The 26,563-nt window shown below is 42.7% G+C and overlaps 1 protein-coding gene across 1 annotated transcript; it reads left to right on the top strand.

Moving 5' to 3' along the window:
* The first annotated feature begins 8,225 nt into the window (after nucleotides 1-8,225).
* Nucleotides 8,226-24,671, top strand: RIPK2 (receptor interacting serine/threonine kinase 2). Its single transcript, XM_068158508.1, has 11 exons — nucleotides 8,226-8,471; nucleotides 10,139-10,292; nucleotides 12,058-12,213; nucleotides 14,478-14,635; nucleotides 17,017-17,066; nucleotides 17,440-17,601; nucleotides 20,568-20,653; nucleotides 20,833-20,922; nucleotides 21,511-21,604; nucleotides 24,007-24,168; nucleotides 24,340-24,671. Exons 1-11 carry the CDS (start codon nucleotides 8,284-8,286, stop codon nucleotides 24,663-24,665), a joined length of 1,626 nt encoding a protein of 541 aa, XP_068014609.1. The 5' UTR covers nucleotides 8,226-8,283; the 3' UTR covers nucleotides 24,666-24,671.
* Nucleotides 24,672-26,563: the final 1,892 nt, after the last annotated feature.

The following is a 26,563-nucleotide window of genomic DNA, read 5'->3' as shown; positions in this document are numbered from 1 at the left end:
GGTGCTATAAAATCACAGGAAGAAAGTCTCTGTTATGAATGGAGCCCTTTCCTCTTCAGTGAAAGGAAATGTAACAGATCTACATGATTAAACCCTTTCTTATCCTCCTGGAAAATCTGTTAGCTCGTAAAATGATGTCGTATGGGAAGTGCCCCCACGCTGCAGCTTTTTATCAACAACAGTAAAAGTTCATCTGTTTCTGTTAACAATGTCTTTAAAATCAGGTCAGTCTGGCCCTCATAATATTCAGGGAATTCTGCTGCTTTATTGACATGCAGGATGAAGAAGAAAATTTCATTTTAAAAATGGCCTCCAAAGGAGCATTCTGATGTTCACCTGGAGCAGGAGGAGACCATTTAAGTGTGACTTTTAAATGCAAAGATAGAGTTTCAAAGCAAGGAATATAACTGCAGATTCAATCAGCAGGAGTTCTTCATTTGTCAAATGTTGCTTGCCTGAGCATTGTGTCAGTAGCTTAGTCATGTTCTTCTGCCTGCCAGATGTGGAACAGCGTGTAACACTAGGACTCTGTTGTAGCATAAGCCTACTCAGCACTTTTCTGGTGGCAAAGGGCACTAATGGTAGAGTTGTCATAAAGTATCCTGAGGCAAATGCATATTAGTAAGAATTACCAGGTCTTGCTGCTTCATGGTGACTTTCATTTTCATTTCATAAAAGGGCAGTGATTAATGAAGCCTCTGTATGTGGATATAATTAGGGAAGAGAAGCCCAGCTTTTCAAATACAAGCAAGATCTATCTGTAGGAGACATCAGGGCCGAGCTGTGATTCACCAGCCAGAGGAAGGAGTGAGGGATTAAAAAGGAGTGAGTGGCTCATCTGTTAGAAAAGATTTGCAGGAAATCACTGCTCCAGGGCTGGATCTGTCATTTACATGATGTATGAGCCTTCAGAGGCAGAGGCAGATGTCTCCTGAAGATATCTGCAAATGCTACTCCAACTTAGTTTTATAATAGAAAAGCTTTTCAGGGCTGCCTAATCACTGTCCATCTATTCAATACCCCTCAGATAAGATTTTCAGCATTTCAGGCACATGGGTTGGAGCAAAAAAGTTCCCACCAACCACATACCTGCTTAGGTGGAGATTGCTATGGTAACTATGGTGGCTACACAAGGTCTATAGCAAGAAGTAGCACAAGAAAAATAGAAGTAGAAGAATGGTACAGCTGCAGAACACAGCCACTAACACTTGTACTCTGCAGTAAGATTCAGCTCTGTCTGAACTTCAAAGGGTCCTCAATTGACTTCTGAACTTAAAGCATCCATCTTTTCCAAGCATCTGGAGAGAAGGCACAAATTTTTACCATGTGCCTCATCAAAAGACATATCGTTCAAGAGATGTGTTTCATCGAACCACCACAATACTTAGCACCTTTCCCTCAGTGGCTGTTCCTGTTTTGCAAGCCTGTTTGGCTTCCCAGCTGTTCCACCAGTGACCAAGTGAGACAGAAAACATAGGGAGGAAGAAAAAAAGCCCACCCTTCAGGATACATCTTCTCTGTCAAAGGCAGTACAGGCTTTCTTATACAAGCTCTGGCACTAAGAGGAAGAGGACAAAGCCATCTTTCCCATAGCTGGATAAGGTTCCCAGCAGTTTAGGCTCTGCTGAGAAAAAACAAACTGCACTGACAAGCAACTGGTCTTCAAAGCCATGCATTTTCTGAAGAGCCCATAAAAGACTCAGAGGAATGTATCTATGTCTGAAATGTCTTCCCCCTTTGTAGCCCACATTCCTGGAGCTTTAGACAGTCATACCTAAATGGCTTTGTCTTTCAGGCACTTGATTCACAGGTTTGCATGGTTTCACCTACATAAGCACACTGAAGATTTCTATTTAATCTCCTTCTTGCCCCCTTCAGTCCTCTGTGCTGGCCTAAAGTTAAGATGTGTAGAATATGATAATACAAAAGCTGAATCCACCAGCATTTTACTTTGATTTTTTCCTTTCACAAACACGCTGGAGGGAAGGGAGGCCATCCAGAGGGACCTGGACAGGCTGGAGAGGTGGGCACAAGCCAACCTCATGAAGTTCAATAAGAGCAAGTGCAGGGTCCTGCATCTGGGTCGAGGCAATCCCAGGCACAAATACAGGCTGGGCAGTGACTGGCTGGAAAGTAGCCCTGAGGAGAGAGACTTGGGGGTGCTGGTGGACAAAAAGCTCAACATGAGCTCTCAATGTGCACTTGCAGCCCGCAAAGCCAATCAGATCCTGGGCTGCATCAGGAGAAGTGTGGCTAGCAGGTCGAGGGAGGTGATCCTCCCCCTCTACTCAGCCCTGGTGAGACCCCACCTGGAGTACTGTGTCCAGTTCTGGAGCTCCTATTACAAGAGGGATGTGGAGGTGCTGGAAGGTGTCCAGAGAAGGGCCACAAGGATAATCAGAGGGCTGGAGCACCTCTCCTGTGAGGACAGACTGAAGGAGTTGGGGCTGTTCAGTCTGCAGAAGAGAAGGCTCCGAGGTGACCTCATTGTGGCCTTCCAGTATCTGAAGGGGGCCTACAGGAAGGCTGGGGAAGGACTTCTCAGGATCTCAGGTAGTGATAGGACTAGGGGGAATGGAATGAAGCTGGAGGTGGAGAGATTCAGGCTAGATGTGAGGAGGAGGTTCTTCACCATGAGAGTGGTGAAGCCCTGGAATGGGTTGTCCAGGGAGGTGGTCGAGGCCCCGTCCCTGGGGGTGTTTAAGAGCAGGCCGGCTGAGGCTCTGTCCAGCCTGATCTAGTGTGGGGTGTCCCTGCCCATGGCAGGGGGGCTGGAACTAGATGATCCTTGTGGTCCCTTCCAACCCTGAATGAAACTATGAAACTATGAAACTGTGAAATGCAAACCAGATAATACACCAGAAAAAAAAAAAAATAGTATCTGAGTAATTATCTTTAAATACTTTTCATACCTTCCAAGCACAAATATAAGTATTAACAGCAACTTTTGGCAAACAATTACCTAAGCTAATGATAACCATGCCCAGCTGCTCTACCAAAAAGTAATGATTTTTCCTCTGCCACTCTAAGATGTAGATGAAAACAAACATCTCTGTGAAGAGTAAATTACTGAAAGATCTCTTGAAACATGCTTGTGCATAAGGTGTAACCACTTAAAATACAGTAACATGCAAAAAATTCTACCCATAGGTTTGTGATACAGATGGCACTTTAAATTATCTACTCTATATTTTTAAGGGATTTTACAACAAATAAAAACCATGCAGATCACAACATCTTGCTGTATTTATGTTCTGCAAGGACTTGAAGAACACAGGGAAGAATAATCTAGCCCCAAGAGTGTTTCAATAAAGCTGATTATTTATATAGCTGCTTGGAAAGACGTGTCAAACTGGGTGTTTGAAATGCCACATCCACATTCTCACTAGGACCAAAACACACCTGACAGGGCTTTTCCATGTAGGAATGTGAATGACAATAGTGACATCGAGTGGTCATCCTTGCTACCTGCTGCTGTGTATGTCCAAGAAACCTGTGCTATAATCGTAATGCCAATGCATAGACTTCAAAGAGTATGCACAGATTCACAGATTGCACTGGGTTGGAAGGGACCCTCAAAAGTCATCTTGTCCAACCCCCATGCAATAAGCAGGGACACCTCCAACTAGATCAGAATGTCCAGGGCCACATCCAGTCTGATCTTGAAGGTCTCCAGGGACAGGGCCTCAACCACATTCCTGGGCAATCTGTTCCAGTATTTCACCACTCTCATTGTAAAGAACTTCCTTCTAATGTCCAACCTAAATCTACCCTGCTCCAGTCTCAGACCATTGCTCCTTGCCCTGTTCACTACAAGCCCTTCTAAACAGTCCTTCTCCAGCCTTCCTGTAGTATGTCTCCTTCAGATAGTGAAAAGTTGTTATAAGGTCTCCCTGGAGCCTACTTTTCTCCAGGCTGAGCAATCTCAATTCTTTCAGCCTGTCATCATAACAGAGGTGCTCCAGCCCCCCAGTCATCTTCATGCCTCTCCTCTGGACTCAGTACAGCAGGTCCATGCCTGTCTTGTAATGGGGCCCCCAGAGCTAGACACAGTACTCCAGGTGAGGTCAATGCTAAGCTAGCTAGCCCTGTTTGTACAGCAGCCACAAAGGTGAATTCTTTACAACAGCTTACATGTGGTTTAAATTCACAGTCAAACATTTTAAACATAATCCTGTGTACAAAGCAGCAGAGCCCATAATGTACTGACAAAGGCACAAGCAGAATATCAAGGTAGAGCATCTGCCACAGGATAGACTGCACCCTTAAAAGGCTGGCATCAGAAGCCTTAAGAGCGTGGCCTGGACCACACAAGCATTCACATGTGCAAAACATCAAGCATGTGACCAGCACCAAATTCTGTGGCTAATTTCTGGCTCCAGAAGTGCTTTTCCACCACTTGGGCCTTATACCCACTCTGGCCCTACTCAGCCTCCATGCTCATGGGCAATCCACTCATGCCTACATGCCCTTGTTCCTTGAATACTTTATACCTGTGCAAAACAATGTTTTGTGTAGAAGGCATGGGTCAGAGTACACTTTCCAACAGGACTCCTTGCTTGGATAATCAAAGAACCAGCACATTGTTTGAGTGCTCTCATGCCTTGGAAGTCAACCTTGGTGCAGCAGATGAAGTCACCAAGAGTAGCTGCATAATTACTCATGCATGTAAATACTCAGCTGGCTCTTTGCAAGGCTGGGAGGGGTCCACTGAACAGCAGGAGGGAAAAGATCACTCAGCAGCCAGGGATATGATGAATGTTCATGTGGTTTGGTGCTTATTGCACCCACATTATGTTCCTAATCCATTGTTTGTTTCTTCACCCCCTTCCCAACGTCCATCGTCACAGCATGACCGAATGTCTACTAAAATTCCCCATCTTTTTCAGTTCTCCATTGCTTCTTTTTAAGAGTTTGTTTCATTTCTACATATAAAAATACTATTTCCTCCTTATTGCTCTTCTGATTACACGCCTTTCGTGGCAAGTTGACCCTGGTTAGATGCCAAGAGCCCACCAAAGCCACTTTTATCACTCTCACTACTCATCCTGACAGAGAGAATGATGAAAGGTTCATGGGTCGAGATAAGGGTGAGGGAGATGACTCAGCAACTACCATCATGGGCAAAACAGACTCAATCTGGGGATGTTAATTTAGTTTATTACCAATGAAACAGATTTCCAGTTTAGTAGATCAGATGAGCTTTCTCTTTCTCATCGAAGACCACAAGGTGGCATATGAAACGTACAGCAAAGCCTACAGTACAAAAATACTACGCAGTTCCACCAGACTGGCATTACCTGAAAACTCAGTTTTAAGAAGCAGTCTAAATTTTTTTTGTAGGGACTTGTCTTTTTCCAGTCCATGCTCTTTATATTTGATAACAGAATGACATTTAACAAGCCCAAGAACCAGGTCCTGCACTTCAGTCACAACAACCCCAAGCAACACTACAGACTTGGGGAAGAGTGGCCAGAAAGCAGCCTGGTAGAAAAGGATCTGGGAGTGCTGGCAGACAGCTGGCTGTACAGGAGCCAGCAGTGTGCCCAGGTGGCCAAGAAGGCCTGTATCAAAACCAGTGTGTCCAGCTGCAGTAGGGAAGTGATCAGCCCCCTCTACTTGGGCCCTGGTAAGGCCACAGCTTGAGTGCTGGGTTTAGTTCTGGGTGTCGCAGTATAGGAAAGATATTGAGGCCCTGGAAGGTGTCCACAGAAGAGCAACAAGGATGGTGAGGGTTTTGGAGGGCATCATTCAAGGAGCAGCTGAGATAACTGGGGTTATTTAGTCTGGTGAAGAGAATGCTAAGGGCAGGTCTTACTGCTCTCTACAACTACCTGAAAGGAGGCTGTAGTGAGGCTGGTGTTGGTCTCTTCTCCCAAGTAACTAGTGATAGGTTGAGAGGAAATGGGTTAAAGTTGTGCCAAGGGAGGTTTAGATTGGATGCTAGAAAAAACTCCTTTACTGAGGGGGTGGTGAGGCATTGGAACAGGTTGCCCAGTGAGGTGGTGGAGTCACCATCCCTGGAGGTGTTCAGGAAGTGTGTAGGTGTGCTCTAGTGGTCATGGTAATTGGGTTACAGTTGGATTTGATGATCTTAAAGGTCTTTTCCAGCTTTCATGATTCTGTGATTCTGTGACAAAGGAATAATGTGCACAAGTATTTATTAACAGAGAGGGACTATTCTTTCTACTACATTCTAACACAGACACTGGGTCTTGTTACCTGCAGAAGTAAAAAATAAAGAGCAAATAATGAAGAACCAGTGTAAACTTTGGAAAATGTCTTCCATGACTTCCATTCAACAGCTGTAAGGACCAGACAGACCATCGTGTAGGCAGCTGCAGTGTGAAACATCTTCATTTTAATGAAGAATTCATTAGGAGAGTCTTTCAAACATTAAACTGTATTTCAAATGCAGATGTATGACATCTGGTACCCCTGTGCTACATCACAGAAGATCTGAGGTGGTTTACAGTGATGCCTGTCTGAGTACAAAGAAAAAACTGTCACTTATCCTGCACACTTCTGAATTCAGTGCAGGAGTCTTTGGAATGTCTAAAGGACTCTAAAGCTGTGAAGGTTAGCTGTTGGAGTGCTTTTATATGCTTTATTCAAGATGATAGCATCCCATGTGCTCCAGCCTAGAGACTTGGGAAAGGGTCATGCTAATATCTATAGGAATAGAATAGAATAGAATAGAATAGAATAGAATAGAATAGAATAGAATAGAATAGAATAGAATAGAATAGAATAGAATAGAATAGAATAGAATAGAATAGAATAGAATAGAATAGACCAGGTTGGAAGAGACCATCGAGATCGTGTCCAACCTATCATCCAACACCATCTAATCAACTAAACCATGCAACCAAGCACCCTAGCAAGTCTCCTCCTAAACACCTCCAATGATGGTGACTCCACCACCTTCCCAGGCAGCCCATTCCAATGGGCAATCACTCTCTCTGTGTAGAATTTCTTCCTAATCTCCAGCCTAAACCTCCCCTGGTGCAGCTTGAGACTCTGTCCTCTTGTTCTGGTGCTGTTTGGACCAGTATGAATGACATTTGGTGCCCAGTGCATGTGGGCTGGTAAAAGAGTTCTCACTTAGTATCTCTTTTACATGTATCTTGTTCATGAAAAGTATTCCATCTTCATTTTGGTTTTTTTTGGTGGTTTTGGGGGGGTTGTTTTTTTATTTGTGGTTTGGGGTTTTTTTGCTTTGTTTTGGTTTGGTGGTGTTTGTTTGGGTTTTGGTTTTGGTTTTGGTTTTGGGTTGGGTTGGGTTTTTTTGAGATGTTATTCTGGAATTTTCATTCTCCCAAACTGTTTTATCTGTGCTGAAATTATGCCTCATGTTATTCCCAAATGACACACACACTAATTTTAGATACAAACAGGAAGAGAGAGCCATGTGTTCATGCCCGAAACCCAAGGAAATGATTAACAGGGTTGATTCATTTTGGGTTACTATCAATTTCTCAAGACCTAAGTACTGTTGCTAAAAGCCATAGACCTTCAGCAGAATACTCACCAGGAATTACCTGCTCCTAAATGAACAAAAATGAATTGCATTTACTAACGAAATGACTAAAGCTTGGATTATCAGTGAATTATCAGTCCTATTTCCTATCGCTGGGCACCAAAGAAATGAGCCGACCCCTATCCTCTTCACCCCCACAGCCTTTAGGTACTGATATGCTTTGATCAAAGTGATAGGAAGTAGGACGAGAGGCACAAACTAAAACACAGGCGGTTTCACTTGAACGTAAGAAAAACTTCACTGTGGGGGTGACGGAACACTAGAACGGGCTGCTCCGAGAAGTGGCGGAATCGCCTTTAGAAACTTTCAAAACCCGCACAGACATTGTGACCCGTGGGCAACCTGCTCTAAGTGACTCTGCCCTCGGGAGGTCCCTTCCCACCATTCCGTGACTGTGAAGTAAGACATCCCTCGCCGCCTCCCGGACAGCGCAGGGGATGCTTCCCCTCTCTCCCCCCATCCTTGGCCCAGGGGATGTCTCTCTGCTCCACGCCTCGCTTCCCGCGAAGGAACAAGCTGCTGCCCTGGCACAGCTCCCCCAAGGAACCAGCGGAACCGCCACACCCTCCCGCACCTCAAACTTTCCAGAGGCTAGAACCATTTTCCCATGTCAGGGAAGTACCTCCTCCTCGGGCTGAAGGCGGAGCAGGCTGCGGAAGAAGGAGGGCGGGAGGAGCGGCGGGGAAGCAGGACGGGGGGAGTGTCCCTCTGGGACCCGCTGCGCTTGGCAGCGGAGTGCGAGGATGAGCGTCGGGGATGGCGGAGGCCGGGCGACCGCCATCAGCTACGCTCTTCCCTCTATCCCTTCCAACAAACTCCCGGATTTGCGTTTTATCAGCCGTGGAGCTTACGGTACCGTGTCCGCCGCCCGCCATGCCGACTGGAGGGTCCCGGTGGCCCTCAAATGCCTGCAGGGGCCGCTGCTAGACAGGTGACGAGGGTGGGGAGGGGGACATCGGCCTGGGGCATCGCGGAGGGAGCGGCCCCGGGCAGGCGGGGGTGATAGGGGAGGTGCGGAATCGGCAGCCGCGCTTCCCCTCTCATCACTCGCCTGCCCGGGGCCGCCCAGAGTCGGTGGGTAGTGCTGGTACAGTTTATTCCCCAAACAGAAACCAAGAACTTGGCGTCTGACGAGCCAGCTAAGATGGTATTGTGGGCTTGGACTAGTTTAGGCATCACTCGGTGCCCTTCTGATATGGAGCAGAGAGAGATGAAGTGATCCCCAGGCGCAGGAATAGACCTTGATTATGTTGCAACTCATTTCCCGGCTACAGCTGAATCCCGTGGGAGAATCCCGTGGGAAAATCCCGGGGCTTTCTCAGACCTAGTCTTTTCTGGAGAGAGGGAGGGAAGGATGGATGGAGTTGTGCCTCTTGTCCCATGCTTTCTTTGAAGGCTGCCTCTTTTACTTCTGTCATTTCATATAATTTTGTATGAGAGAAGCCTCCTTCTGTTATGTAGAAAAGGACCAACAATTACCCTTAATTTAACATCCATCTAAATTAAATTTTCCTGTGGTAAAAGCTCCAGGCATTCACTTCTCACCATATACTCTTATGGCCACTTCTTTTTGAGAGAGGGATCTTCGTCAATGGATCCAGACCAATGTGAGTTTTTCTGCATGTGCTTGAGCTTGGTGGGCACAAGCCAGCTCTCACTGTGAGCGGTAGAGCCACATTAACATGTGCTGTGATGAGCAAATCATGCTGGGCACATCCCTGGCTTGCATTGAACCATGCCCCATCACAGCTGTATTGCTTCTGCACCAGACTAGCTCACATCTGAAGGATCAGTCTTTGATGTGCTGTGAGAGTCCTATATTTGGATGTCCTAGTCAGGTACCTGCACCTGTATCAATCTCCACTGGTATAAAATCTGATTTTTTTTTTCTTAGAGTTATCCTTCATGGTCCAAGTGTCCTCAATGTCAACAAGCCCTTATTTTTTTCAAGAATACGTGAGATATCAAATACTTTGTCATTTTAATGAATAAGAGCATACTCAATCTTACATGAAACTTGAGCATCTCAAATCCTCGTGGTGAACGTTCTGAATTTGTAAAGATGCATCGAATTCACATTCAGGAGGAGGTTTGATGTAACAGAGACCATCCATACAGCTAAATTCAGGCATCCAAGCATCATGAGGCTGGTCTCTTCCTGCTGCCTGTGCGAACTAGGGAATATTTTTTGCCAGAGGGTGATTGAAAGCGGTGGCCCAATTTGAAGGAACAGTGTGTGTGAAAAGAAACAATAGTTGGTCATTCTTTTCCCTTGAAAACATGCAAGTGCATTCCTTTAACCTATGTTATTTTGATGCATGTCAGCATCCACTAAATTTAAATGGATTGGAGAACTGAGAGTATTAAAATCTCCACTCCAGGAGATTAATATTGAGCCTTAGTGAAAAACTCATGGCTTGAAGATGGGCAGTAAAAGAGTGCCTTGCTATCAAAACAGCACTGTAGGGATCAGATGGTTACAGGAGGTGCTGCACATAGGTACATCATTTTTTAAAGGGAATATAGTGAACTCAGCATTTACTTTGATTTCCCTAGGATTGGTATGGTAATGGTTTTTGTTTGTTTGTTTTCTCTAAGTGACAGAAACCACCTTCTAAAAGAGGCAGAGATATTACACAAAGCCAGGTTTAGTTACATTCTGCCAATCCTGGGAATTTGCAACGAGCCTGAATTTCTGGGGATAGTAACAGAATACATGACAAATGGGTCATTAAACCAGCTTTTGCATGAGGTAAGTGTACTTACAGTCTTTAAATACAACCCCTGGTTGTTTCAAATAGATTGTGATTCCCAGTCACAAGTAAAGTGTAGTATTTACAATATTTCAAATTAAAGGCCATTTATTGCCTCTAATACACTGATTCCTTCTTGTATAAAGAATGAAGACTTTAGTTGTCATGAGCTCTTGGGTGACAGGTTGGACTTGATGATCTTTGAGGTCTTTTCCAACCTTATTGACTCTATGATTCTCTATGATTCTAATAGCCTTTGGTGCTCAGAGAGACTTTCAGTATCTGAAAAAGACAACCAAACTCAGCAGGCTTTAGGTTGATTGCACTCGTTGCTTTAATGTCATGACCTGTAACAATGCTTCATGTTGAATTATTGTATAAAATCCTTTTAAATATCTCTGTTGTTCTCTAATTACAAGCTGAATCACTTATGCTCACTTCAGCTTCAGTTTTGGAATCATTGCCAATGTAAATATCACACAAAAGTTAGTGGGTCTTTCTGAATTGCAATCTTTATGAAAGAAGAATTGGAAGATTTTTTTACTTTAGCTTATAGGAATCAATTAATGCTAATCTGACCAGATACAGATATTTCTACCACATTTTACTCTCCAAAATGAGTTCTTTTGTGGTGAATTCTCACATGCTCACTTTGGCTTAATCTTAGTGTCTGGTGTTCCTACTACTGCAGTTGTGTTTTAACAGCACTGCAGTCTCTTCTGCACCTTTAATCAATACATATCTCATTATTTAGAGGGCTAAGCTGTGGTTTTTTCATAAAGGTACTCATGTCAATGTAGATTTTAAGATTTCAGTTGTGTTTTGCTGCCTTTTTCTAAAGGTATATTATTATCTATAAAGTTAGTATTTTGTATTTAGTTGCTTAGTTTCACCACAGCTTTTTTTCCCCCTCCAATGTCAATTGAAGATGTGATTCTTGCCTTACTCATAATCTATAGGATGCAAGTTTGGTACAGGAATTCATTTGTAAATGGTATTTCTAAAGGGGTGAGTAGTGCAGTGAATGTCCTACATACTGGAATGGGTCCAGAGAAGGGCCACAAGGATGATCAGAGGGCTGGAGCACCTCTCCTATGAGGACAGACTGAAGGAGTTGGGGCTGTTCAGTCTGGAGAAGAGAAGGCTCGAGGTGACCTCATTGTGGCCTTCCAGTATCTGAAGGGGGCTACAGGAAGGCTGGGGAAGGACTTCTCAGGATATCAGGTAGTGATAGGACTAGGGGGAATGGAATGAAGCTGGAGGTGGGGAGAATCAGGCTGGATGTGAGGAGGAAGTTCTTCCCCATGAGAGTGGTGAAGCCCTAGAATGGGTTGTCCAGGAAGGTGGTTGAGGCCCTGTCCCTGGAGGTGTTTAAGACCAGGCTGGATGAGGCTCTGGCCAGCCTGATGTAGTGTGGGGTGTCCCTGCCCATGGCAGAGGGGTTGGAACTAGATGATCCTTGTGGTCCCTTCCAAAGCTGAATGATACTATGATACTATGATACATCATGTGTAGCGGTTACAAATGACTAGGTGAATGCCAGGGAACATCAGTATAACACAGCATGATTAACATTTATAGGTTTGTTTTAACAGTTAGCCAGCCTTAATGTTCAGTTACAACCTCTCAAGGTGTTCATGTAATGTGTATTTTTAAAAAGTTGCCACTTGCCCTGAGTCAATTTCCTATTATAAAAGTCACTGTGTTGTGCTGTTAAATCAAAGCAGAGGATTATATTCTGCTTTTGTGGCTTTCTCTTGGCAGAAAGATGTATATCCTGACATTCCCTGGTGCCTGAGATTCCGCATTCTTTATGAAATTGCTTTGGGAGTAAACTATTTGCACAACATGAACCCTCCATTGCTGCACCATGACTTGAAAACCCAGAATATTTTGCTGGATGATGAATTTCATGTCAAGGTAGAGTTATCCAATTCTCATGTTCTGCAGTGTCCAGAATGAGCAAAAGTGTTTTAATTATTGTGAAGGAGTAAGAGTGAGAATGTGGCCACTCAAAGGAGATGTAATTGTATGCTAGATGTTTTGCCCTATCCTTGCAGACAGAACTTTTGAGTTTTTCTTTTGAAAACTCTGCTGTGGTCAAGTGTGGATTTAATCCTTCTGAACAGACCAAAAGCCAGAATTTGGGCTGTTTCTGCTATTTCAGTAGCTGATGCTGAGTAGTAGTGACACTATCATGTGTCAGCCTTCTGAGGGTAGCTATGTCTGACCCTTTCTGAGAAGAAAATTGGAAGTGTTCCTGTCTGAGATACTCAGAGGTGCTAGATCTGGAGGATGGTAGATCAGATTGAGATGTTACCATGTAATGTGTGCATACATGTTCTGTTAGTGTAGTGTAAGAACATGTAAAAGGTGACTGCGAAATCTGAACGTGTTGGAAGTTGCCTTTGGTGAAGCTCCTTAGAGCCAGCAAACATTCATGGAGAAATAATACTAGTTTAAAACTGCAATGCTGCCTTTTAAAATAACATTGCTGGGATGTGAAAAAGAGACTAAAAGCACTTCTGACTAAATTGGTTGGTGCTTTCATAATTGCAACATTTGTTGTGTTTTGGCTTTTTTAAAGATTCTCTGCTTTTAAAATGAAACATACTCCTCAACTAAGTGAGAAATAAGAGGTGTTTTGCACTTAATTTATACTTGAATGGCAAATGCTTCAGTTGTTTGATCAGTTAATTAAACTTACTGTGAGTTTTTTGAGCAAAGATCCATGATCCGGTGCTGATTTCTCCTTTCTCCATTGCAATGACATTTTTCTTGGCAGCAAGGTGCCTTGCAGAGCTTTGTCTCTGCTCACACCCTCAGCAGCTCATACCTCCTCCCACTCAGTTGTGCTGGTATTGCCATCTCTCCAGCTTCCTGACAAACCTGATTTGGGATCTGGTCCAAATAGTTTTATTATCCATTCTTTTATTTTAAATCCCTAGCAACATTGGTGTCTTCTGGTGCTCTGCTTGGCTGCATGTAAATAGTTGCTTTGCTGGAAGAATTGAAAGGAAGAGGTTAACTCCTTAGTACCTGCTCTACTTCCTGTAAGGAGTCTGTGAAATCAGGATTGTCCTTGAGGGTTTTGAGTGGGTTTTTTTGGGTGATGTAAGATTCTCTAAATTAGAACAGCTGGCAGGACATGCAAGGAATGTTATTATGTATGCCAAATAGAAGTATTGCAAATGTATAGAAGTAACACCGTTCATAGAGTGCTTCTTGCTGTCCCAGGTCTACAAAATGAGCAAGATAATGCAAGCAGTTACAGTGAGGAAGGTTTGGTGAGAGTGAGTTGCAGAGGAAGATGAGTTGCAGAGGAAGAGAGGTTATTTTTGCTGTGCATTATGACTGCACACTCTCCAGAAAGCTTCTTCCTGTTATCTTAGTTGTCACAGTGCTCACACAGGTGTCTTTGTTGAAAAAGGTTTTGTTCTTCTGCACTTGTCCAGCTTTTGCAGAGCTGGTGGATGGCTGCTTGCCTTTCTCCTTCATACGGCAGACACTGCAGCTCAGCCAGCAAGCGCACCTTGCTGGTGGTGTGCCTCCTTACCTGTAACCTGGTCTGACATTTTGCTCCCTGGCTTGTGGATGTCTGGTAATGAAAACTGGAGTTAATTAATTTTCTGTGTAGCTGTACTGCACAGTAAACAAAATAGGCAGCAATATTTTGCATCACAGAATTTCAGAATATCAAATCTATTAATTCAAGATCGGTATTGCAGTGTACTGGGGGTGAGGTGGCATGCCCCACAGTTTTTCTGTGAGAGTAACTACCTTGGGACATCTGCAACCTAAGTTCTGTAGAGCTATTATGATTTGTACTAGATTTGTGCTTTCATCGCAGCTAGAGATCTTTGCCTTTTTTAAGCCAAAGAAAGTGATTTTCTTCATAGGGGACAGACTTCCACAGTATATTCCCCAGCCATAAAGTACATAAGTCCTTCTTAAAAGCAGGAAAGGATAGGCCAGTGATATAGGGGCAGCATGAGTCATGACCTGGGAATGCTTCTTGAGCTGGAGCTGGTGTTTCCTGTTGCTAGGACAATCACATACTTTTTGTGTCTCAGGTTGAGGACTTCAAGTGACCCATTCTATTGGGAGTATTCCAGGAATTTCTAACGACAGTCAGCAGATAAATCCAGTTTTGCTTCTCAGGTCAACTTATTTGTCCTTTCCAGATTGCAGATTTTGGCATGTCAAAGTGGCGTGTCATATCCATGTCGCAATCACGAAGCGAAACCTCTTTGCCAGAAGGAGGAACAATTATCTATATGCCACCTGAAGATTACAATCCCGGTCAGAAAACCCGTGCCAGTGTAAAATACGATATCTACAGGTAACTCAAGTTGTTCTCAGGTGGGCTTAGCAGTCTGAACTCAGATTGCATTTACTGACTTCAGACTTCAATCCATTTTCAGCAATTGTATTCGTCTTCTGAAGTGTGGTAAGCGTATAAGGAAAGTCAGCCAGGGCAAAACAGAATTGAGTGTAACTGGATTTGATCAGCTGTTTCTTTGGGAAATGCTGTGCCAAGTGTAATGCTCCAGAAATCAAGCTAAAACTAGACAAACAGAGGAGACTGGTTTCTACAAATGAGTGTGACACATAGACACAAGCTAGGGAGGGGCGAATCTGTTCACACCATTACCTCAGTGCACATACCCTTGTAATCTGTGCACATCCATTAACACAACTGGCAGAACATACTTGGGGGAAAGAAGAAAATACATTTTTTGAAAGGCATTAGGGAAAAAAAAGAGGTGATGAAGTTAGAGGAAGTATCTAGAAAGATCTCCTTAGGGAATAGCTTACTTTATAAAAAGTTCAGATAGATTTGCACCATTCGGTTCTGCATATTAGAAGTAGTAGAACAGGAAGAATTGGAGTGGTGGCAACCCGTGTAACAAAGCAGCAATTGTTCTTGGGATTGTCATAGGTAAATGGAGATTGAGGAGGCACAAAGCAGGGAATATCACTGTGACAAAGTCCATCTTTGTCTTTTTCTATCACCTTTACCTTCAATTATCTTTGACAGGATAGTATTTTGTTGGGAGGAAAATCAGTCTGAGAGAGTCATACTGACTTCCAGGGAGAACACTATTTCTCTTAATTATCCTTTACCCTTAAAGGGTACAAGAAGTTCCTTGACATTCCTGTCCAAAGAAAAAGATGGGAACATACCTGCTTTCCTCATTCTTTGATGAAAAAACCTGGACTAGGAAGACACTGAAAAGGAGTAATGGTATACTGTGGGGAAAACAAGCAGCAGTGTAATGTTATCTCCACTGGCTTCTGATTTAGAGGGGTTGAAAATGTGGGTGGTGGCTTAATGAATGAGTGGACATAAGGAAAACATGCTTGCTAGAGAAAAAAATTGGGTGTAGAGAAATAATAAGGAAATGGGAGAAAATAAGGGAGAAAAGATCAGTAGAGGAGTTTAGAAAACAGAGATGAGGAAGAAAAGAGATTGTTTGAGAAGAGAGAAACAAGAGACAGTGTTGTAAACAGGGACATCAACTCAAGGCAGGAAGACATGAAGGTGGAGAGACAGTGAAGGAAATCACCATCAGAAAGGTCACACAGGAAGGTCTGTGCTCAGGATCAGAAAGAGATGCTCTGAAGCAGAAATAAGAAAGAAAACCTGAATAAAGGGACACCATCAAGAAGTGGTTTGCTGCAGTGTTGTGGAATTCACAAAATAATCTTTAACTGCAGAGAGATTCCAAATTAAATGAAAGTCTGGATGTCTGACTAACTGATCACAGCAGATACAGCTGAATGTTGCTGAGATATTGAAGACAATTTGTGAGGAAGGCCACTATAAGGTCTCCCTGGGGCCTTCTGTTCTTCAGACTGTTTACAAAGGCCTGGAGTGATAGGTCAAGGGGCAATGGTTTGAAATTAGAGAAGAGCAGATTTAGGTTGGATGTTGGGAACAATTTCTTTACCGTGAAGGTGGTGGAACACTGGAACAGGTTGCCTAGGTAGGTTGTTAAGGCTCCATCCCTGCAGATACTCATGGTCAGACTTGACAAGGCTCTGAGCAACCTGATATAGTGGAGGATGTTCCTGCTGATAGCAGGGGGGTTGTACTAGAAGACCTTTGGAGGTCCCTTCCAACCCAAACCATTCTATGATTGTATGATAGAAGTGTGGGGGAAAGCCATATTCCCTGCTAGTAGCCTGTTTCCCACGGGCATGTCAGACAGTGCCAGTCCAGACTGGGGAGATGCCACAGTGCTGCAGTTAGGACAGGGCTCTGGAGCTCAGTTTAATTTGTGTATTGGGATTTAAACTGCATGTACATAATTCACAGTGTATTAGTGGAGCTAATACGAATTTGGAACAGGAGTTTATATGCCATGTACGTTTTCTGTAGTTCTGGGTGGAAGTCACTGGTTAAAATTCCTGCAGTTTTCATATGTTCAGCTCACCATTATAGAGTCATAGAATTGTTTCAGCTGGAGAAGACCTCTAAGATTGAGTCCAGTCATTGACCTAGCACCACCATGGCCACTAAGCCATGTCCAAAAGTGCCATGTCTGGTTAGTTGGATGTGTGGTTAGCTATAGTCAGCCTTCTGCAGTCACTGCTCTGATCCTGTGCATGCAGGATCATCTTAGCAAAGTTGTTTTAATGGAATTTAAAGCTGAGCACAGTTTGTTATTCAGTGCTGGTAGTTGAAAATAACATCTATACCTTTTATACTTTAAACAGTTATGCAATTATTATGTGGGAAGTGATGTCAAGGAAACAGCCTTTTGAAGGTAAGATCATGTCTTCCTTTAATTCATTTTTTTAGCTTTACATAAAGGCTAAATTGAGACCTGGGTACTTGGGAAATTCATTTTAGAGGTTACCTTTTAATGGCTGAGCTTGTAAGCTTGTTGTTGAGGAACATTTTGAGGTTTCTTTTCAAACTTGACACCTTTTCTGTACTTTTTTTTTTAATTACAGTGTTGTTTGATAAATTAAAAACACATTACTTTGTAAAAAAAAAAAACCACCACCAGAATCTTATTTTGATGAACTATAAATACTATATCTGCAAACTATTCCTCCTATCATATGCTATTTATATTGCATATATATATATATGTATATGTGTTTATATTGACTGAATGATGTCTGTTTTGACAGAAGTTATAAACCCCTTGCAGATAATGTACAGTGTGTCACAAGGACAGCGACTAGACTTAAGTGAAGAGAGCTTATCAATGGACATTCCTCATCGAGCGCTCATCATAAGATTGATAGGAAGTGGATGGGCACAAAACCCTGATGAAAGACCATCGTTCTTAAGTGAGTTTACCTTGCACAATGAGAACAGGTTTTTAAATCACCAGATTTCTGTTGAATGTGCTACTTATATAGAGCAAGGTTCTAGTTCACAGATTCACAGATTGTGTTGTGGTGGAAGCGACCCTCAAAGGGCATCTTGTCCAACCGCCTAGCAGTCAGCAGGAACACCTCCAACTACATCAGGGTGCCTAGGGCCACATCCAGTCTGATCTGGAATGTCTCTAGGCACAGGGCCTCAACCACATGCCTGGGCAGCCTGGTCCAGTATTTCACAGCTTTCATTATGAAGAACTTCTTCCTTATGTCCAACCTAAATCTGTCCTGATCCAATTTCAAACCACTGCCCCTCATCCTATCACTACAAGCCCTATAGATACCAAAGGAAAGTGGTGATACTGTTAAGAGATCTAGGCGCTCAGTCTTGTTGTGTATATTTCACCAACTCTGTAAAAGGAAACTTTTCACAAATGGAACAACATGTGCCATTAAACCAAGTTGTTAGTTGGAGTCTTGCATTTTCCATCTATGATGCACTTGTAACAAAAGGCAGCACTTGCACTTGAGGGATTTTGGTTTTAATTGTTAGAGTGAACAGTAGTGACATACAGAACAAGTACTGTGGAATGTATAGTGAACATACCAACAGGCCACTGCACATCAGATAGACTACAGTGACTTGACTTTGTGTTTGCATCTCCCACTTTTCACTGAGACTTCATCTCTGATTGTTCTGCCTCTCAGATTGAGCAGGAGCTGGTTGAAGTCAAGCACTGAACTGTTGCTTTCCATCTTTCCTTTGTGCGGCTTTTTGTCCATGAGAAGGGATAAGATAGGATAGGCTACAATAGGATAGGATTGGATTGGATTGAATTGAATTGAATTGAACTGAATTGAATTGAATTGAGTTGAGTTGAGTTGAATTGAATTGAATTGGATTGGATTGGATTGAATTGAATTTAATTGAGTTGAGTTGAGTTGGATTGGATTGGATCGGATTGAATTGAATTGAATTGAATTGAATTGAATTGAATTGAATTGAATTGAATTGAATTGAATTGAATTGAATTGAATTGAATTGAATTGAATTGAATTGAATTGAATTGAATTGACCAGGTTGGAGAAGACCTTCGAGATCATTGAGTCCAACCTATCACCCAACACTATCTAATCAACTAAACCATGGCACCAAGTGCCCCATCCAGTCTCTTCTTAGACACCTCCAGTGGTGGTGACTCCACCACCTCCCTGGGCAGCCCATCCCAATGGCCAATCACTCTTTCTGTGAAGAACTTCTTCCTAACATCCAGCCTATAGATACTTCCAGCCTTTTTTACAGTGGATTGCAGAATTTATTGACGTTTCTTCACCAAGATGGTTATGTCACACTGGAACAGGCTGCCCAAGGGAGTAGTGGAGTCCCCATCCCTGGAGTTATTTAAAAGATGTGAAATGTGGTGCTTGGGGAGATGGTTGAGTGGCAGATGTGGCAGTATTAGATTAACAATTAGACTTGATGACCTTAATTATTTTTTCCAACCTCAATGATTCTATGATAATCTTTTTCCCAAGGAAGGAAGTATAATTTATGTTAATCAAAAAGAATATCCACATCAGAATTTTTCCTTGTGTGCACTTGTTTCCTTGTGTCACTTAACCAAAACAAAATAGCCATCAAGTCTGTGTTTTCACTGAAGGGATAATTGCCAGTGATGTGTACTAAAGCTTGAGCTTATTTGGATTCTGTGGTTAGGTCTGTGCCTGTAGTAAGATGGTCTTTGAGGAGACCACACATTGCTTTCTCCCCTACTTTACCATCCTAATAAGAAAGAGGAAGTTGCAAAACTGTTGCAAAATTAAGGGAAGTAAAGGTCACTGATTGGGAAATGTTATGTTTAGCATAGCATGGGTTGGGGAATTTAAAACACCCAGACCCCTTTTTTGTTAAACTTTAAATAGAAAAGCTTGGTTAATTTGTCTTGTCTCCCTAGAAAGAAGGGATGAAGACTGCTTGTCACCATGTTTCTGCCCATTGGAGTATGTAACTACCATTTAATTACTATCAACAAAAATTAACTGCTGGTATTTCAGTGTGGAAACCAAGTGTCAGACCTGCAAAACTCTGATTTAAGTGATACAGGAAAATAAGGATCCCAGTACTGGATGTACTTCTTGCAGATGTTAATGGGAAACAAGTTAATATGGAGGGAGTGTGGTAACATTAGAGGGGGAAATATGCTAACAAGCATGCAGTGTGCTGATTTACAGTAAATGGGTGGAGTCCACAGAAATGCAGTAGAATTAAGATATGCCATCATCCTTCCCTGTGGTTTTGTTGTACTTGACCACAGTTTCAAAGAGATGTTTTGAGAACACAGCCATCTCTAAGTTTCAAATACTTCGCTTTGTAAACCTTTCGGCACTGGCAAGCAAGGAAGCATAGCACAAGTTGTCACTTGCTTTTCAAGGAAGATGAGCAGATGATTTTAGCTTCTCTAGTATTCTCTAGATGTGGTAGGTCAGTGCCTTGACTATCACCATCTGTTGTGGCCCTGCCACACAGTGTCTGTTCTGGATTCTGCTGTGGTAGGAGTGCTATCTTGAATTACATGAGCACAAGGCTTGCAGTTGGATATAGTCCTGATTCAGTTTTGACACGATGTTGAGGTGGCCAGATCAGGGCAGGGGTTGTTCTGATGGTATGAAACATGCAGTTAAAACAGGTGAAGGCAAGAAACTTCTGTTTGGCAGAGGAACTAGTCTGATATGTATCAATACAGAAATTGCTCTTCTCGTGGCATCATTAAAGTTGGAAAAGACCTTTAAAATCGTGTCCAGCCATAACCCAAGTACCATGACCACCAAACTGTGAGAGAGTAGCTTTAGCAAAACAAAAACTGAATTTCCAATTTTCACCTTAAATCCTTCAGCATAGCATTCTCTCTTTCTATTTTTTTTTTCCCATTTAGAATGCTTAATAGACCTTGAGCCAGTCCTGAGAACGTTTGATGAATTAGCTATGCTGGAAGCAGTAATTCTGTTAAAGAGATCAAAGGTAAGTGGCTGTTACTACAGTCATGAGGTGGTCAAATAAGTTGGTAACTTCTGCTTGCTAAGAGAAATGTAAAGTCTTTTGTCATTTATCTACTCTTGTATTCTGGCTGGAGTATGGTGTTTGTACAGAGCTGTTGTCTTGCAGCAGAAGCATAATACAGGCAAATGTGTCTCTTCCAGTCACTGTATGAATCACGGTGTCTTAGCAAGAGTGGCAAGAAAGCAGATGTGGAGCAGATACCTCTAAATGTACCTCTGAATCCTCAAGAGGTAAATATTTTAGATACTGCTTTTGGTATGTTGGCATCATTAAAGAACACGAGAGCTTTAAAGGGGGAATTGTTCTGCAATTTACTGCATTCTGCACTCACAAAAGGCATAAAATGCATTAGTTGAGCTGGAGTGCAAGAAATGTTTAGTCATGTTGGTAAGGATAGTGAAAGACAGGTGAGCAGACATAAGAAGGGCATATTTGGTATATCCTCTAAAGTGGGGAAAGCCAGCCCCTCAAGGAGGAATATAGCACACAATGTCTGCAACCTGTGAGAGACTGTCAACTACTCCCTTACACCTCTATGGAGCTTCCTTAGACAGTGCCACAGAGATTTGCTTTTATACTTTGATTTGTAATGCTGTTGCTTTTGATTCTTCCTAATAATTAAGCCTATACAAAATTGCTGTCAGCTCTGGAAAAACACAAGTGTTAGTATAACATTGATTTCTTCTAGTTTAAGCTATTGTAATTGTGCTGTCTGATGAGCTTTAGGCTAGGGAGAAGAGAGTGATGGGAAAGTATTCTGTGAATAGTTGCTACTTCCTATACTGTGCATTTTCATTATGCATCTGGAATAATTGCAGGAAATGTATTCTGACTCCATGCAGTGTGATGCACTTCCCCTTCGGAGCATCTCTCCAGAGATATCAAAACTCAAGGGCAATATCCTCTCATCAGGTAGAGATACTAATAACTTCTTATCAATTAAGTTGCCATTGCAGCTTTTCACTCCCACCATAACACTGCATTTGCATGGTAGATACTTAGGTCTCTGTTTTTGTCAGAAGAGAGATCTGTCCTGTGCACTTACTGCTCAGTCCCCAGGCTTAATAGGGATGTTGCAATGAATTTAGCAAATGGAATATTAGATTGGTGATGAGTGTGGTCTAATGTAATCAGTTAAGATAATGGTAAATGCTGCTGGATCCTGTTAAAAATGTCCTATCTGCTTGTGAGGGTCATTGGTGAGATTGTGATGGTGCTGTTAATCTGACTTTCTTGCATGTATGTACAGATACTCTAAAGCCTCTGAAAATAGCGTCTGTAAAACCACACTACAGCAGAAGTGTTTGTTATTACTTTGCCAACATCTGCATCAGGTAGTTTTATGATGCGTGAAGCAGGATTAACATTCTTCTTGCTTTGTCCAAAGGGGATGCAATTGTCAGATAATAATCTGTTTCCAGGTAGCTGTTGGCAAGAGAGGAGTTTGGCATGCCACCAAGGCAGAAGTTAATGAGTGTGGATTTTGGTTGAGTTGGGTTTTTTCCACCAATACAATTAGAAGACTTTTTTTAGAAGCTTTCTCCTTCAGAGTCAGGAACTGTCTTCTGACTTTCACTTCATCTAATTTTTCTTCCCTACTCAGCTTATACAGAGTCTTGTTTGTTGTTTTAAGCTTAAATATCTCTTTTCCCCATTTTATTTCTGATACAAAACTTTGTTCTGCTAGACAAGCAGGATCCACTGTTTTGAAGTCCACTTGTAAAATAAGCTTTTTCATTCTCCTACTTATTCCTACTACTGCTTTCACAGATTCACAGATTGCATCAGGTTGGAAGGGACTGTCAAAGGTCATCATGTCCAGCCCCGCTGCAATCAGCAGGGACACTTCCAGCTACATCAGGCTGCCCAGGGACACATCAAGTCTGATCTTGAATATCTCCAGGGAAGGGGCCTCAACCACATGCCTGGGCAGCTTGCTCCAGTATTTTACCACTCTCATTGTAAAGAACTTCTTCCTAATGTCCAACCTAAACCTACCCTGCTCCTGTTTCAAACCATTGCCCCTCATCCTATCAAGCCCTTCTAAACAGTCCTTCCCCAGTCTCCCTGTAGGTTCCCTTTAGCTCTAAGGTCACCCTTTTGCTCCAGACTGAACAGCCCCAATTCTTTCATCCTGTCTTCACAGAAGAGGTGCTCCATCTCTTTCATATCCATCATCTTTTCTGCTTAAAAATGATTAAAATTAGAAATTATTAAGATTTCTACCAGATTAAAACCTTTTTTTCTCTCTTCCTTTGCAAATGTTTACATGAAGCTTTCTTGAAGTCATGTGCTGTTTTGATGGACTACAGAAAGCTTCCATTGGTTTCCCACCCAATGTCATGGTTGGTCTTTATGTTCTTTCCCTCTACTTGGATCTTTTTTCCAATATTTTCTCCTTTATTAACCTGCCAGAGTTCATCCAAATAAATCATAGAATCATAGAATCAGTCAGGGTTGGAAGGGACCACAAGGATCATCTAGTTCCAACCCCCCTGCCATGGGCAGGGACACCCCACACTAGATCAGGCTGGACAGAGCCTCATCCAGCCTGCTCTTAAACACCTCCAGGGATGGGGCCTCAACCACCTCCCTGGACAAGCCATTCCAGGGCTTCACCACTCTCATGGGGAAGAGCTTCCTCCTCACCTCCAGCCTGAATCTCCCCACCTCCAGCTTTGTTCCATTCCCCCTAGTCCTATCACTACCTGAGATCCCAAGCAGTCCCTCCCCACCCTTCTTGTAGGCCCACTTCAGATACTGGAAGGCCACAATAAGGTCACCTTGGAGCCTTCTGTTCTCCAGACTGAACAGCCCCAACTCCTTCAGTCTGTCCTCATAGGAGAGGTGCTCCAGCCCTCTGATCATCCTTGTGGCCCTTCTCTGGATGCGTTCCAGCACATCCATATCCCTCTTGTAATAGGGGCTCCAGAACTGGATGCAGTACTCCACGACTCATGCTGACTCCTATCTATCTCTGCAGATGCTTCAAGGAGTTGGTTTATTTGTTTTCTTACAATTCCTAAAAAAGATTCTATTGAACAGAGCTTTTAAAAAAAAATTACATCTCCTGAGTTTATTCTGTCAATATTAGTTTAAAATAAAGCAAGATCCCTAAACCCATGGTCAAGCCCTGGTAGAAGATAAGGGAGGTAGAGGTACACCGAACCTGTGTATTTGAAGTGAATTTAGGTTGGGTTTGGCTTGTTGTATGGAATTACTCTATTTAGTCTCTGATGGCTGTATTTTATCTGACCATAGAAGTAATACAGCTTGATTTGTTTGTTTGTTTCTCTTGCTTTTTTTCTTTTGAGATGGAAGTTCTGGGAGTCTACACTCTCTCAGCAGTCATAGCATGGATGAGAATCTCTCTGTAACTCAGAGCGCCAGACTTCTCGTGCATCCATACAACTGTTTACCCTCTTCTGACAAAAATATTTCAGACACCTCAAACTCTGCATCACCAGTTCCTTCAGGTACAGCAAACACTGATTTAATTCCAGGTCCCACAGTAAGTGGGTGTCCTGATGTCCAATACATATGTGTTTATGAAATGGAAACTGCACTTGTTGTTCTCCTGCCAAGTTACTGAGAGGCAGTTACAATACTAATTTCATGGGTTTTTTTTTCATCTTCTCCAACCTCAGATTTTGTTTTGGAAACCACCCAACAGAATGTAGCTCATCAATGGATCCAAAGTAAAAGAGAAGAAATTATAGATCAGATGACTGAAGCATGTTTGAATCAGTCACTGGATGCCCTTCTATCAAGATTTTTACTCATGAAAGAAGATTATGAACTTATAAGCACCAAACCTACAAGGACATCAAAAGTCCGCCAACTACTTGATACCTCAGATAGCCAAGGAGAGGAATTTGCCAGAATTATAATACAAAAGTTGAAAGACAACAAACAGCTGGGACTTCAACCTTATCCAGACATTGTATCTAATTCATTAAGAATGCATCTTTAGGTTTATTCTTCCTGTGTGAAACCATGTGAATATTTCTTCCACCACCATTCTTACTTCCCTGTAGTGGTTTTATACACGTACTGCTTTGTCTTCACTGTGCCTTTGTAGAGCCTCAGAAATGACTCTGAGTTCACCTAGACTGCATTTGATGAGTTATCAATTAATCAGTTGGAGTGCAGTCATAAAAGTCAAACACTTGACATCTGTTAACTCAGTTTATAAAACTATTTTGTTTATACATGGCAAAGAAGAAAGAGAAAACCATTAAATGTTCCCCATTTTACATATTTTCTGTCTATACACATCCTTAACTTCCACCTCACAGGACTGAGACAGCCCATTTCGACTCAGATTTTCTCCCTCCATCTGACCTTTGAGATGGAGGAGGGGGAAAAAAAATCTAGGTGCTCTATTTCGGGGCTTGTATGCTGTGTGAATAATAAATTTTACCTTTCACCCGTGCTGGTTACTCCTCTCAGGGTGCTGGAGAAGAGCAGTAGGTGGGAGGGAGTTTGCATTGCATTTTTACAGGACTGTTTGTTCTCTTTTGTTTTGCCCATTTTGTTGCCAGGACAAGCAGTTCAGACCACTGCGTACCAAGAACGTCAGGCCCAAGAGGAGCCCGAGGACACAGGACATTGTGCTGCTCATCTCTCTTCTGCTAAGAATGGATGATTTAGAAAGTCTTTCACATTGTTTGGTTGCACCTACTTAAACTCCTCTTGAAATCAAGAATATGATGAGGTCCACATACAGCTTGTACAAGGGAATGCTCAGCTAATCCCTCTTCTACCTTTCCTCAGTTAGTGCTTCCTTTACCTTTGTTGCCTGCCATAAATATTTCCCATCTAGTGTCACTGGGTCAAACTTCTAATTTCATTTCATTTTATGGCATTTACATGAAGAGCAGTAGCATGGGTCTGTACAAAGATCTGCAACTGTCCTGCCAGGCTGGAAGTGATGTCCGTAGGTGTCTCCTGCCATAACCTGCTTAACCTTCTCTAGACACCTCCTCCACTGTCCATTTTCAGTCTGAAGGATTGTGCTAATATGTTGAGGCACAAATAAAGCCACCTGAGAAGAAATGTATGCTAAAAAAAGGTAGTATAAAAATGTCTTTTTACATGTACATGGGGGAAAAAATGGAAACATAAGACTGCACATATTTTACACTTGCTACCAAGAGATGTCATTTTAGCACCTAGTTGCTTAGTAGTGGTTGATTCTCAGTCACTTAATGATGAATGACCTTCATGGTCTGCTGGCCCGCCTTGAGTTAATGGGGTTGGTGGAGGTTCCTTGGCATGGTCTGTGCACTGTGCTCTGTCCTTCATCAACTTCAAAATCAGACTCGATGTGGCCCTGGGCAACCTCATCAAGTTGGAGGTGTTGCTGCTGTCTGCAGGGGGTTGGACAAGATGCCCTTTGAGCATCCCTTCCAACCCACTGCAATCTGAATCTGAAACTTTGTGGGAAAGTAAGTAAGGATCTCAATTTACCAAGATGGTGCAAGTGGTGGCCTTTGTCATCCAGACTCTCACAGCAGGGGTATTTAGCACTCTTTATTCAATCAGGGTTAATTTAAGTGCGTCTGTTGTAGGTGAGGACTGCAGGAGCCTGTGCTAACTGAGCAGTAAGATGCAGGGGCAGAAATAAGGAACAAGAGGAAGCAGTGGACTTGGCAAAGATGTAGCTGAACTGTTTGATGCATCTGGGCAACGGTAAGAATGAAGAGGACTCTTGAAAGCAGTACTCTTGTTTCCAGGGCACATTGTGAAAAACCTTCCTGAGCAGTAATGGAAGCATAGGGAAGGAACCAGAAAATGTCACAAGCTTATTGAAGCAAGTGCACCCCACTTTTCTGTGCCAGAAGGAAATGGGGTGTGCCTGTAACAAGT

Source organism: Melanerpes formicivorus, unplaced genomic scaffold (assembly GCF_026170545.1).
Source record: "Melanerpes formicivorus ecotype bairdi unplaced genomic scaffold, bMelFor1.0.p_v2 SCAF_40, whole genome shotgun sequence".
Lineage (NCBI taxonomy): Eukaryota > Metazoa > Chordata > Aves > Piciformes > Picidae > Melanerpes > Melanerpes formicivorus.
The sequence above is the reverse complement of the archived record's forward strand: the minus strand, read 5'-3'. Positions and strand labels throughout refer to the sequence as shown.

Bases quoted from the DNA above. Each gene is read 5' to 3' on its own strand.
- RIPK2 (XM_068158508.1), top strand. From the start codon at position 8,284: ATGAGCGTCGGGGATGGCGGAGGCCGGGCGACCGCCATCAGCTACGCT. The intron at 10,293-12,057 runs GTAAGTGTACTT...TTCTCTTGGCAG, and splicing joins TAAACCAGCTTTTGCATGAG to AAAGATGTATATCCTGACAT. The intron at 12,214-14,477 runs GTAGAGTTATCC...TGTCCTTTCCAG, and splicing joins ATGATGAATTTCATGTCAAG to ATTGCAGATTTTGGCATGTC.